This window comes from Electrona antarctica (assembly GCF_951216825.1).
Source record: "Electrona antarctica genome assembly, chromosome: 15".
Taxonomy (NCBI): Eukaryota; Metazoa; Chordata; class Actinopteri; order Myctophiformes; family Myctophidae; genus Electrona; species Electrona antarctica.
The window spans coordinates 11,862,661-11,874,853 of NC_136796.1; the positions used below are offsets into that span (position 1 = coordinate 11,862,661).

The window sequence follows — 12,193 nt, forward strand, 5'->3', positions numbered from 1 at the left end:
GACAGCTGGTGGATGGAAAAGAAGCTCCACCTCCGCGGACTTTTTGGGCGGAGGAGAGCGTTTCCGGGAATCTGGCCGTCGCGCAAAAAGTCCGCGGAGGTGGAGCTTCTTTTCCATCCACCAGCTGTCTAAAAACTCGGAATTTAAGCTGCGCGCAGCCGAGAACGTGCGCAGCTCTTTCGACCGTGTGGCAGCACCTAGTGAACGGCAGAAGCACTTCTTAAGCTGTGCGCAGCTTAAATTCCGAGTTTTTAGACAGCTGGTGGATGGAAAAGAAGCTCCACCTCCGTGGACTTTTTGCGCGGAGGAGAGCGTTTCCGGGAATCTGGCCGTCGCGCAAAAAGTCCGCGGAGGTGGAGCTTCTTTTCCATCCACCAGCTGTCTAAAAACTCAGAATTTAAGCTGCGCGCAGCCGAGAACGTGCGCGGCTCTTTCCATAGTGTGGCAGCACCTTATAGGCTCAGGCTGCCGATTGATTATTCAGGCATTAGTCAAGATGCCTATTACATGTGACGGGTCCTTCTTCCGATTCGTGTTTCTGTCGCGGACATGATGATGCTGTATTCGCCAGTCACTAGCTTTTCCTGTCCAACAAACAAACATGTTATGGTCTAAATGCGGGAAGTTTAACGAATGAACGTCATGAACGAGTCATGATTGTATCGTTGCCGATGCACGTATGTTAATGTATGGTCTTGTACGTGTAGCTGACTGTTTAAACGTGTAATTTAGCCGTCTTGGAAGTTGGACGAACATGTGGAGTTCCAGCCGCCGTGTCCTTCAGGACCTAGTCGTAGCGCACCCTTCCCTCGTCAAGTCCTTCTCTGTCACATCATGCAGGGTGAGTTATGGTGTTTTATGAAAGCGATCAATCAAGTCCAAATTTAAAACCGGAAAAAGTACATTCTGGTGCAAACTATGCACGCTAGGCTAGCAATACATGAGAAGCAGAGCCACCCCGAATGTCGATATGTCAAGATCTTAGATCACTAACCGCCAGTAAACCCTCTAAATTTAGTAAACTGGAACTTATTTCACTCTGTACTTGGACCGCTTTTTTCCGTGAACACCAAATCTCTTCGCCAAAAATAGCCGACCTACACAAGCTAGCAGTGGCTACATACCCGGTATGAGCTTGTTGATCTGTTATTATTGGCTGATGTCCCTCCCCCGCCGGATGCTGGGGTTCAACTGTGGTTGTAGTGTTATGTTGGTTGGCATATTTCCATAATGAGATAGCTAGCAGCTCCAAAGTGGCTGTCCTGTCAGACAACCAAATAATTGCATTCTGGTCTGGATAATATAATATTCACAGTTGTAAAATCCTAAGTGTTAATGTACACTCTCAGAGTCAACTTTATATCAGTATGTATTTGTATAACATCTGTGGGTGCTTGTATTTCCACAGAATACAATCATTGTAGAACGGTGGTGGCAAGTCCCATTGGCCCAAGAAGGTAGGCCGGCAACTTCAAGGTTATACCCCCGAAGACATCGGATCTATAAATTGGTCGAGGACACCCAACATACACCAAAGGAGAAGATGTTGCTTATTCTGACACAGACTGTGCCCAGTGAGTATGATTTATTTTTTGGCAAATGATGCATCATAGGCTGGCTTATTCACAAATTCAAGCATTAAAATGTTGAACTTGAACATCTTAATCCAAAGTAAAAATATGAATTATATGATGAGGCAGCCAGCAGACCATTTAATTATTTAATGCGAAAAAAGAGAGGAAAAATTATAAAATTATAATTGCGCAGATTACTATGAAAACCTGCAAAACCTGTCAGTCACGCTAAAACCTGTCAATCCGTCCGTCACGCCTTGTGACACGCTCCATATATGGCCGTCCGCATATATGAAAGATCACGACACTGACCTCTTCAAACCTTCCATATATGGGCATTCCCAGACCTGTTGTTTCAGAAGGGCGCTCTCAGGGCGTCTTACTGGTGTGTGTGTGTATATATACATACACACACACACACACATATATATATATATATATATATATATATATATATATATATATATATACACACACACACACACAGTGGTGTAATGGTGTTTTTTTTCCGGTACCACGGAACGTCGTGCGCGCGCACGTGCCTACATGTGCGCATCAAACACAAAAGTAGATGTAAAATAATCAGACAAACTTATTTACTGCACAGTAGCTAAACCAAAAAGTTTGCTTTGGACGAATCTGTTCTTTGATTGTGGAAGAGGCATTCTTGTTGCGTGCAGAACAACACAGCAGCAGTACTGCAGTAGCCTACCTCAGCCATACAGCTGTGTAAGTGCTGCTTACTTGCTTACCGTGTATGAGAAGTTAACGTGCGCTCAGGTAAACGGTTAAAACTGTTGTTGTGCAAAGTAGTAGCCACTTGAATTGGGCAGGATACTTGACACGGTGTGAAAATAGGGGGGGAGGCACCCACCGCCAGTAAACCTAGACAACTGGTGAGTGCTGAGTGGACCGGTGGATTGTGCAGTCCGGGTAAGGAATGAGGCATTACCCCAGGTGAAGGAGTTCAAGTATCTCGGGGTCTTGTTCACGAGTGAGGGGAGGACGGAGAAGGAGATCAGCCGGAGAATCGGAGCGGCAGGGGCGGTATTGCAGCCGTTGTACCGCACTGTTGTGACGAAAAGAGAGTTGAGCCAGAAGGCAAAGCTCTCTGTCTACCGAGCAATCTTCGTTCCTACTCTCACCTATGGTCATGAAGTGTGGGTCATGACCGAAAGAATAAGGTCGCGAATACAATCGGCCGAAATGAGTTTTCTTCGACGGGTGGCTGGCATCTCTCTTAGAGATAGGGTGAGAAGTTCAGTCACACGAGAGAGACTCGGAGTAGAACCGCTGCTCCTTCGCCTGGAAAGGAGCCAGCTGAAGCTGAGGTGGTTCGGGCATCTGGTTAGGATGCCTCTCGGGCGCCTCCCTAGGGAGGTTCTCGACGCACGGCCCACTGGGAGGAGACCCCGGGGCAGACCAAGGCGCAGTTGGAGGAAACGCATCAACTCACTGGCCTGGGAACGTTTCGGAATCCCCCAGGAGGAAGTCACTAATGTTGCTCTGGAGAGGGAAGTCTGGAGCACTCTAGTGGAGCTGTTGCCCCTGCGACCCGACTACGGATAAGCGGTTGAAGATGGATGGATGGATGGAACTCAGCACTGGGTACTTGGTGCGTCTTGGAAAGTCTCATGACCCGAGGTTAGGTGTGTCTTCTCTTGAATCTAGCAGGACACGTTCTAGTGTGTACCGTTCCGTTCCGTCGTGTGCACATCAAGAAATTACTGGTACCACGGTGTGGTACTCCGTTATACGACCATGACACCACTGTATGTATGTGTGTACACAAAAGGGTTTAACAGCAGTCTGCATGTTTAAACCATTTGTGCGACTAGAAAATGCTGTAAAAGTGTGCGTATTTGAAGCAATCAAACTTTTCTTTCTTTTTATTATGTTTTGCATTACGGTGGTGGAATATTTTTCCCCCTGTGATCAATATATAATAAACACTTATTGATTGATTCATTTAAGCTATTATCATTAATCAGTGTTACCCTCATTAGGATATGTCTTTTTATTTCCTTTGTATCAACAGAATTTGGTGGGCGAGGCGACACTGTGTTGGTGATAAAGTCTGTTGGCCGAAACAAGCTGTTGCCCCAAGGCCTTGCAGTATATCCATCACCAGAGAACAAGGCTATGTTTGCTGAGGAGATGAGAGTGAGTGTTAACTTATTTTCCCTGAGTGTCATATGCCAGTATTTCACTATGCTCACGGAGCTGTATTGTACTCATGTTCGTCTCGCTGGGAAGTGGGACTGCGCATTAGTCCGACCTCGTGTTAGTCCGACATATGTGGGGTCGGTTAAGACTCACCCTGACAAGCCGTCGGACTAATGACACAGACTCAGTCTTGCTGCTCTCCTGACTGGACTACTTGTCTTGATCCACAGCTTCTGCGTGAGGGGAAACCAGAGGAAAGACTGCAAACACACACCGGACAAATGGTGAGCATTGTTACACATATTTAACCACTATTCCTTATATCAAAACATTCCGTCAGACAGTGCTTTAGTCATATGGATAAAAGAGTTTAAGAGAACCAGCAGTAGTTTGTCATCTTGCCTCATGTGTTTTTACAGACAGTGGGGATCCTGAAAACGAAATCACTGAAGATCAATTCAAGAACATTCTCCATGGCTGATTTTGCTGATTTTGAGCTCACCAAAGAAATTGTTTGCAGACAATTTTTGAAGAAGGTATGAATGTCTACACACACACACACACACACACACACACACACACACACACGTTGCAAAGATGAAATTATTGTTATACATCAATTATCAAATAAGAGCATTATGGCTTCTTATAGGTTTTCTTTACGCTTCAAATTCTTGCCTTGCTTATTAATTCAATACAATCTCTCCTTAGCTGGGAGTTGTTGTGCCCCCTCATGCATTGAGACTTCCAGATGAGCCAATCAAGGAGTTGGGAGATTACTGGTGTGAAGTTACGGTAAGATTGAATTTATTTGCCCTGGCTATGGTGGTGATAAAAGGACAGGGGATGGTCATCTTGTGCCAATTGCTCAGCTGCTTATCTTCCCTAGGCTAATGAATCGTCTCAAGCCATATCGGCTTCCCTAGGAAAAATGGTGTAGCTGACCAATCGGAGCAAGCTAAAATCGATGACTCACCTGCAACACAAAGATTCACAGAAATATGAAACTTAGCGCATGCACCTCCACTCTGGTGATCAGGTGCAGGACAAATAGATCAGCATACCTCTTGTTTATTTTCACATACAGTACAGCTGGTTGCAGCCTGACTCCATTAGACTTAGTAGCAATATACTTGAATCTGTAGCACGCACTGCTGTTTGTTTTCTGTTTAGGGGAAAAGTTTAGATAACTATATTGCAATTGATCTGCAATTGCCCATAGCCCCACAACAGAATCAGCAAGTGGCTTCCTATTCTTTTTTGAAGATATGTTTTGCCTTTATCGATAGATACAAAGTAAGTTGACAGGAAACGGGAAGGAAGACACACAGCAAAATTCGTCAGGATTGGGACCCGAACCCGTGACACACGGTCCTGCTGGATTACCAGCCGCCTTGACCGCTAAGCCGGCCCAGGCCAGCAGGTGGCTTTCTGCTGAGATGATTCATTAGCATGCCATGTTATCTATCTTGCAGGTTAACGGAATAGATACAGTGCGTGTCCCCATGTCCCTGATGCCGTTTAAAGACAAAACAGTGAAGAAGGAACAGGAGATGCAGCCAGAAGTGGTGTCAACAGCAGAGGCAGATGAAGTCATGGTGAAGACAGTTTCTGGAGTGGAGGTGGACAGCGCTCCTGAAGCTGTGGAAGCTCTTAAAACTCCACTTGCTGAGGCTTCAGTCCTGTCAGAGGCCTCAGCTGCCCCACCTGTTGAAGCTGCAGATTCTCTTGAAACCCCACCTGTTGAGCCTTCAGTCCTGTCAGAGGCCTCTGCTGCCCCACCTGTTGAAGCTGCAGCTTCTCTTGAAGCTCCACCTGTTGAGGCTTCAGTCACATCAGAGGCCTCGGCTGCTCCTCCTAAGGTTTCGGTTACTGCAGAGACAGCTACTAATGACCAAACAGTTCCGCCCAATGAAACCCCCAATAAGGACTAAAATGCACTTCAATGGAATTGTAAGACTTTGTAATTCCATCTTTCTTTTGTATGTTCTCCCTGTATTGTGACCTCTGTGATTATGAGCTTATAAAACATTTTAAAAAACCGAATTCAACTCTGCATGACTTTCCTGGAATGGTTTCACACTGTAAGAATGTGAACATAGTTTCATGTTAGGGAGTACAAAATCTCCATTAAGAATAACTTGTGGGATATGCTTATTTTCTATAGGGAGTAAGAAAAAACATACAGCAAGGAAATATTTTATTCATCAATTTTGACTTCACAACACACATAAGAAAAGCATAGGGTAAACAAACGTGTTTCCAAAGTATCACCATCAGATTGAATAAAGCACCGATGTGGGATCTCTGTGCCTCATACATTTCAGCAACGTGTGCACCATACCTTAGGTGAATTTTTGTACTTTGTTACACAGACTTTAATAACATCACCTAACCAAGGATTCATGTTGCTATACATGTTATTAGATTGTACTGATGTTTGCCTATGTCTCTTGATTAAAACAGTGGTTTTCACATGACTTACTGTACCTAAAGAACTTAAGAAAATGTTGTATGACAAAAGGTTGCAGCTTCCTCAGAACCCTGACTTTAGAAATACTAGGAGAAATTGGGGGAAACGGTTGCATGGGCTTTCTGATGTATGATTTCAATTCCCATCCCCAGGCGCCACAAACCACTTGGCTATTGCCACCTATGTCAAGGGGGTGTAATAAAACAAGGTAAATACATTTCAAATATTACTATAACTTAAACTCAATTTTAGTCACTTAGCCCTTATATAAACGAGCTGAAAAGGACTGACCCATCAGCATCACCCAACTGCCAATATAGATTTTAACTCCCAACCTAACCTCAAACATGGTCTCTAGCATCTTAATGGGGCTGCAGCTGTGGGACGGATTGTTGTGCAGTGCTTTGGTGACGTGAAATAAATGGCAAAACTGACAGAATTTTCAGTGCTCAAACCAAACCCCTTTGCTCTCTCACCACTATTCCCCCCCCCCCCCATAATTGCATCTAATTCTAAAGACCAATTTATACTTTATTGTACAAGTGTGGCCAGAAAAAGATGATCTACAAGCTCACAGCTCATGAGCCTGTAGCTCTATTTTGGCATACAACAGTATAAATGATGCATAGGACATTGTTTCCATAAGTCATTACTAGAATCATAATGGGGTGACATGACTGCATGCAGTAGAAATCTGGTTAATTAATCTACAGTGCAATGCTCCCTTGCATATACAGTATACACCTTCAGTGTGCTACTTGTAAAGCTAATACGAGTAATGTGTGGGTCAACAAACCACTGCTTTAACAAAGGGCCAGAGAGCTTGAATAGAATACATGTCATTGCCTCATTGACAAGCCATTTAAAAGTTGGTATGCTAAATGGGACAATATAAAACTCCCTTTAAAAGAGAAAGCACAAATCTACACTGCTCTCCATAGCTGGAAAGAACGGCAGTGTTAATGCCACATTGCACAGTTTCTAACATTTTATCTCAAAATAGGCTTTTTGAGTATACTAAAAAAAATCCATCTAACTGGAAGCAGGTACATCTGGCTAGCTCATCAGAGAAGCCAAGGAAGAGTTTGAGGTAAGGTCCTATCTTGCGCTGAACTGCCTTCAATAGAAGTTGATTTTAACTACATTTTCCATTTACATTTCAGATGGCTTAACGTCACTGGAAACTTAATTAATTTCTTCTCTTGACAATTGTGTACTAGTGGAAAGTAACCAAGCCAGGGTATTGAAAGTAGCCATAACTGGGGTTTACGAGAGAGCCATGGAACCTTGATTATGCTGAATACTGCTAGCAGACAAAAACATAATACCTTTTCATGATACATATTTGGATCTTTGACCTTAACGTATCCGACCTGAGTGATTATGAAATACTTTCGGTTCCCCAGTAGCCATCCAAACAGCAATTAACAGTTAATTTCCTGATAATACATCAGTGTAATAGGAGTTATATTTGCATGTTCTATATTTAACCTTGAAGCATAAAGTTTATCAATTATGTGACATTACAATTGCTGTATATGAACTATGTTCTTAGAAGATGCTCAGGCCGCAGAATTTTTTTGAGGGGCGCTAACCTCTCCAATGTCCAGATTTTAGTGTGCGTGTAAACACAAACTTTGTCCTAACAAACATTAAATACCATTGATAATGAATGGCCAGTTTTACGTCATTGTCCCAACACAAACATTAAATGCCATTGATAATGAATGGCCTGGCCAGTTGAGTGTTTGTGTAAACACCAATGATTGGCCAGAATGAGATGATGTATGATGACGTATGATTATAAGAGCGCCCCTCACTTCACATTGGTGTGATTTTTTTTTAAATATATATAATGAAAAGGTTTTGGGAAAATATTTCCAACTGATTAGTAGAAAACATTAACCTCTTACACCCTGCCTATTGACCGGAGTCCCCCAGGCCTCTATACTAGGCCCCTCGTTTTTGCTCTACTCTAAATAGCTTAGCTCACAAGAGCTTGTAGATCTACTATTTGTCAAATGTTCACCATAAGAATAGGGATGCTAGTGTTCAAGTGGTTACAGATTTGCTTTACCCTGTTATGCAGGATTTTTATTATAGGAAATGTATTAACATTTGTAGTCAGAGTAGCTGCGTAGCAGCTTCAAGGATTAAATCCAGGACGTCTGTACAAGAGACACACACAGAAACTGCCAAAAAAGAGAAGGATTGGAAAAGACATGCCTTAACTCTGATTGAAGATAGACAAAAAAGGGGTAAACAGGAAAATGAAATTGGCTGTCTTCCCAAACCAAGGTAACAGGATGCGTTCGGTGGGTGAACTATGGGAAGTTCTATTCTAATTTCTGGTGTAGGGTTATGCATGCCACCAACTGCCCACATTACAGCTTTTAGAAGCCATATTTGGCCTGCGTTTGCCGGCGGGTTAGCTTGTTTTCTGCCCAGTTGTTCTTCAATTCCAGTTCACGCTCCTTTGCCTAGAAATGAGGGGAGAGCATTAGAGAGGTGGGGTTGGTCAAACCTTCTTTGGATGAGGCAAACAACAATGCAACCAAATAAAAGGCATCAGACCTATCATTTTGGTCATGAGCTGAATGAACAATAAAAACAATCATTGCAGCAGTTCAACACTCACCTGGTGAATGAGATATGTGATCTGATGCTTACGTCGCTGTTGCCCTGTGGGTTGTTCCCCTTTTTTCTACAGGGAAAAAAATGTTACAGTATAGTTTTTTTCCCGTTATTTGTGTGGTAGCCATTTATGAGGTTTTTAGCTCTACTTGACAACTTGCAAATGGCATTTCTTATAACTGGCTATCAGGTTCCCCGGAGCTGTGAAGAATAGCTCAACCTGTTCCATATTGTGTGACATAAACGAACATCCATCAATACCACAAAATCCAATGATTTTAGTATACAGGCATTTGTAAGTACACTGTATGTATTGGGTTTCCAGCATGAACATACAGTCAAAACATTTTTGGAATTAGTTTGTAGTACAGAATATGGACACAGCAATGGTCTATATATTATTACTAGTGACAAACGTTACCTTGCTGAAGGACTTGCGTTCCTGCTTCTCCTCTGTCATGCTCTTCGTCATCCACTGCTGGTTGCCGCTCAGCTGGTCATCTCCTTTGATCTCCAGGAACTTCACCTCCTCTTTGCCTCGGTTCCGTTTCCCCTGCAGCCTCATGAACTGTATTGAGGGAGATGCAAGCTCATCTTACAGTCATCTCAAATGAGTTATTTGGTTTCCAAAGTTGAGCTGTATGTTCATACAGTATGAACCAAAACTATAAAGAATAATAAGAAAAGTCAAAGAGATATGCAACCCACTGCTTCATCATCGAACATGGCAGAGGAGGCCGGCTCTTCATCAGGATCCTGGTAGTATGGATCGTTATAGTATCCCTGTCCAGGAAAACAAAATTATTTGAAACGTAAGTGTATCCCATCAAGTTGAATCACTAATCTCTTTGATGATCTGATATTAAACACCTTTTGTAACCTACATTTAAAACCATTGCAGTGATATATACATGATGTAGCCCACTATTATCAGTTTACCTGTACCGACGGTCCTACTGTCTGCTGGTACCCCCAAGTCCCACTGCTGGCTCCGTCCTGGTTCCCCCCAAAGTCAAGAGGAGCATTCGACTGGCTACTGTCAGTGTCAGGTCCTGGTACAAGAGGGAGGAGAGAAGCAGGGGCTGCTGGCTCTGGGTCTACACTAGGGACCACAGCAGGGAGAGACTGGGAGCTGTCACTTAAGGAGAAGTAATTCTCTGGGGCCACATCATCATCATTGTCCTGATCATCGGTGGCTATCTGCCTAGCTAGCTGAAGGGCAGCAGACTTAGCTGCAGCTTTGATAGCAGACGGGGATGCACTAGATCCGAGATGACTTTGAGCAGGTGTTGCAGGCTTGGGTCCTTTGGACTCTATGCGCTTGGTGAGTGTGTGTGGAACCAGTGGTCTGTTGATCTCCTTCACCCTCATATTTTTGGGCTGTGGTAGAAGAGATGACAGGCCTGTACCTGGGCCCTGAAAGATACAAGATAATGGTTTGAGGATGACACAGAATGACAGAAAGAGAGTATAGTCAAGTCATGTGATCAAGACAACGGATCTCTCAGATTTTTCATATTCCATCCTGATTGGCTAAGATTGCTTCCAAAGTTTGCAGGACTCAGGAGTGATTGAACAAAATGCCTAAAATCATTAACACGTGCATCCAATCGCTGTGAAATTTTACACGCACATTCCCACTAGGCTGAGGAAGAAATGCCACCCATTTCACATTGGCTAATAGTGCCACCAGCAGGCTGATTTTTGCTTTAATTTTTTTTTTTTTTTACTCCAACTGAGACTGAATTCCAAACATTGCTGGCCCACAATAATTTACCTGACCTGGAAGTCGCAGAGACCTGAGGAGCACATTTTCTAAATCCATTCATCCACCTCATTATTTGAACTAATGGGACACTACACTAGATGACAGATCTGGTGGATCCAATGGGAGATACTCTTACCTGAGGTTGTAATTTCTTCTTTACAGGCTCATCGTCATCAGAGTCTGACTAAATGACAAGGCAAGGACATTCACATTTTATATAGTTGTGAGCGAAACAATGCGATTATGAGTAAACACTTGTTTGAAACAACAACTCAAGACTTACATCAGCTCTCTTGATTTGTGGGATGGTAATTTTGACAGGCTCTGTTCGCTTCTTCGGCTTAGGTAAATTGAAAAGTAAACCGCCTTTGGGTGGCTGAGACTCCAAGCCATCGTTTGACGAAGTGTCCCTTTTAACTTGTGAGAGATTAGATTTGGTCTCCTTCCTGGTGGGTCCCTCGTTCGTTGTAGTATTTGAAGCTGCACCTTTAGGAGCAGGCAGTTGAGAAAAGAGTCCTGCACTCCGTTTTCTCTCCGGGGCCACGGAGCTCGTTTCTTCTGCTTCACTCTCGTCACTGCTCCCATAAGCTACTAAAGCCATGTCGACCCGCTGTTGCTATTGTTGGATCACTTTAAGAACTAAACCGGTATGTCCAACAAAAAACGCAGTAATCACGTTTAATTGTCTTTTGTGATGACGAGGTGACTTTAAAATACCGATGGTGCAAGTGTGTGTGCTTTCGCTTTTCAAGCCACTCCAGACCCAGTGGACGACCAACTTCGGAGCACCAACCCAACCAACTAGGCCCCGCAGCCAACTACCAGGCTTTTCTTGTCGACTCAATGAATTTCGTATCACTTCTTGGACGATGCATACTATTTATAGCACCATTTCATGCAACAGGTCCACTTCGCTATCGCAAAAAAACAAATAATAAAGCGCTGTACAAGACGCGAGACCATCGAAGTGGATGCAGAAGAGCCTCAGATTGCATCAAAACAAACACAGTAGCTTCCCATCAAACAACTGTTTGGAGAGGGCACGTCTTTGCGCACGCCTCTGCGCACCTTCTTCTTCGCCACGTTTTTTAATGGAGCTTGACAAACTGACGCACATTACCGCCACCCACCGACAAGCACGTGAAACAAGAACAGGCCCTATAAAATTAAATTCCATTTTTAACAGTCCCCAATAATCTAACCTTACACTTCTTTCACTTAATGTTAAAAACAAGTGTTATTTCATATATGTTTGCCTCTGCTGATGATTGAAAGCTCACTGGAAAAAGCTTGAAGTAAACACGACAATGATAACATTTCCATGTACAGGTAAGGTAATAACAATCTAACTTTCTTGCAGGCCGCTTTTCTTTTAGAATGTTGCAATGGCATGATTTGCTGTATCATATTATTGTTTGTAACCCCCCGGGCCCCTTCCATTAAAACATAATGTTCTAGCAAACATAAAATATAAAACATAATACAAATAAATAATATATTGGATTAAAAAAAAATCTTATATTGTTATCTATATTTTGTCAATGTGGGGGAAAATGAATGGGGGATTTCCTCAAACAA

At 43.2% G+C, this 12,193-nt stretch overlaps 2 protein-coding genes across 2 annotated transcripts; one reads left to right on the forward strand and one right to left on the reverse strand.

Moving 5' to 3' along the window:
- The first annotated feature begins 483 nt into the window (after positions 1-483).
- On the forward strand, positions 484-5,786 carry LOC306938178 (large ribosomal subunit protein bL9m-like). Its single transcript, XM_079522239.1, has 7 exons — positions 484-841; positions 1,409-1,574; positions 3,613-3,737; positions 3,971-4,024; positions 4,160-4,276; positions 4,452-4,535; positions 5,216-5,786. The coding sequence occupies exons 1-7, from the start codon at positions 755-757 to the stop codon at positions 5,672-5,674; spliced, it is 1,092 nt and encodes a 363-aa protein (XP_079378365.1). The 5' UTR covers positions 484-754; the 3' UTR covers positions 5,675-5,786.
- A 2,487-nt stretch (positions 5,787-8,273) lies between these two features.
- prcc (proline rich mitotic checkpoint control factor) lies at positions 8,274-12,058 on the reverse strand. The gene is made up of 7 exons (XM_079522240.1): positions 10,899-12,058; positions 10,752-10,799; positions 9,787-10,263; positions 9,556-9,630; positions 9,269-9,415; positions 8,852-8,917; positions 8,274-8,693 (listed from the first exon to the last, which is right to left on the reverse strand). Exons 1-7 carry the CDS (start codon positions 11,214-11,216, stop codon positions 8,607-8,609), a joined length of 1,218 nt encoding a protein of 405 aa, XP_079378366.1. The 5' UTR covers positions 11,217-12,058; the 3' UTR covers positions 8,274-8,606.
- Between the last annotated feature and the right edge of the window lie 135 nt (positions 12,059-12,193).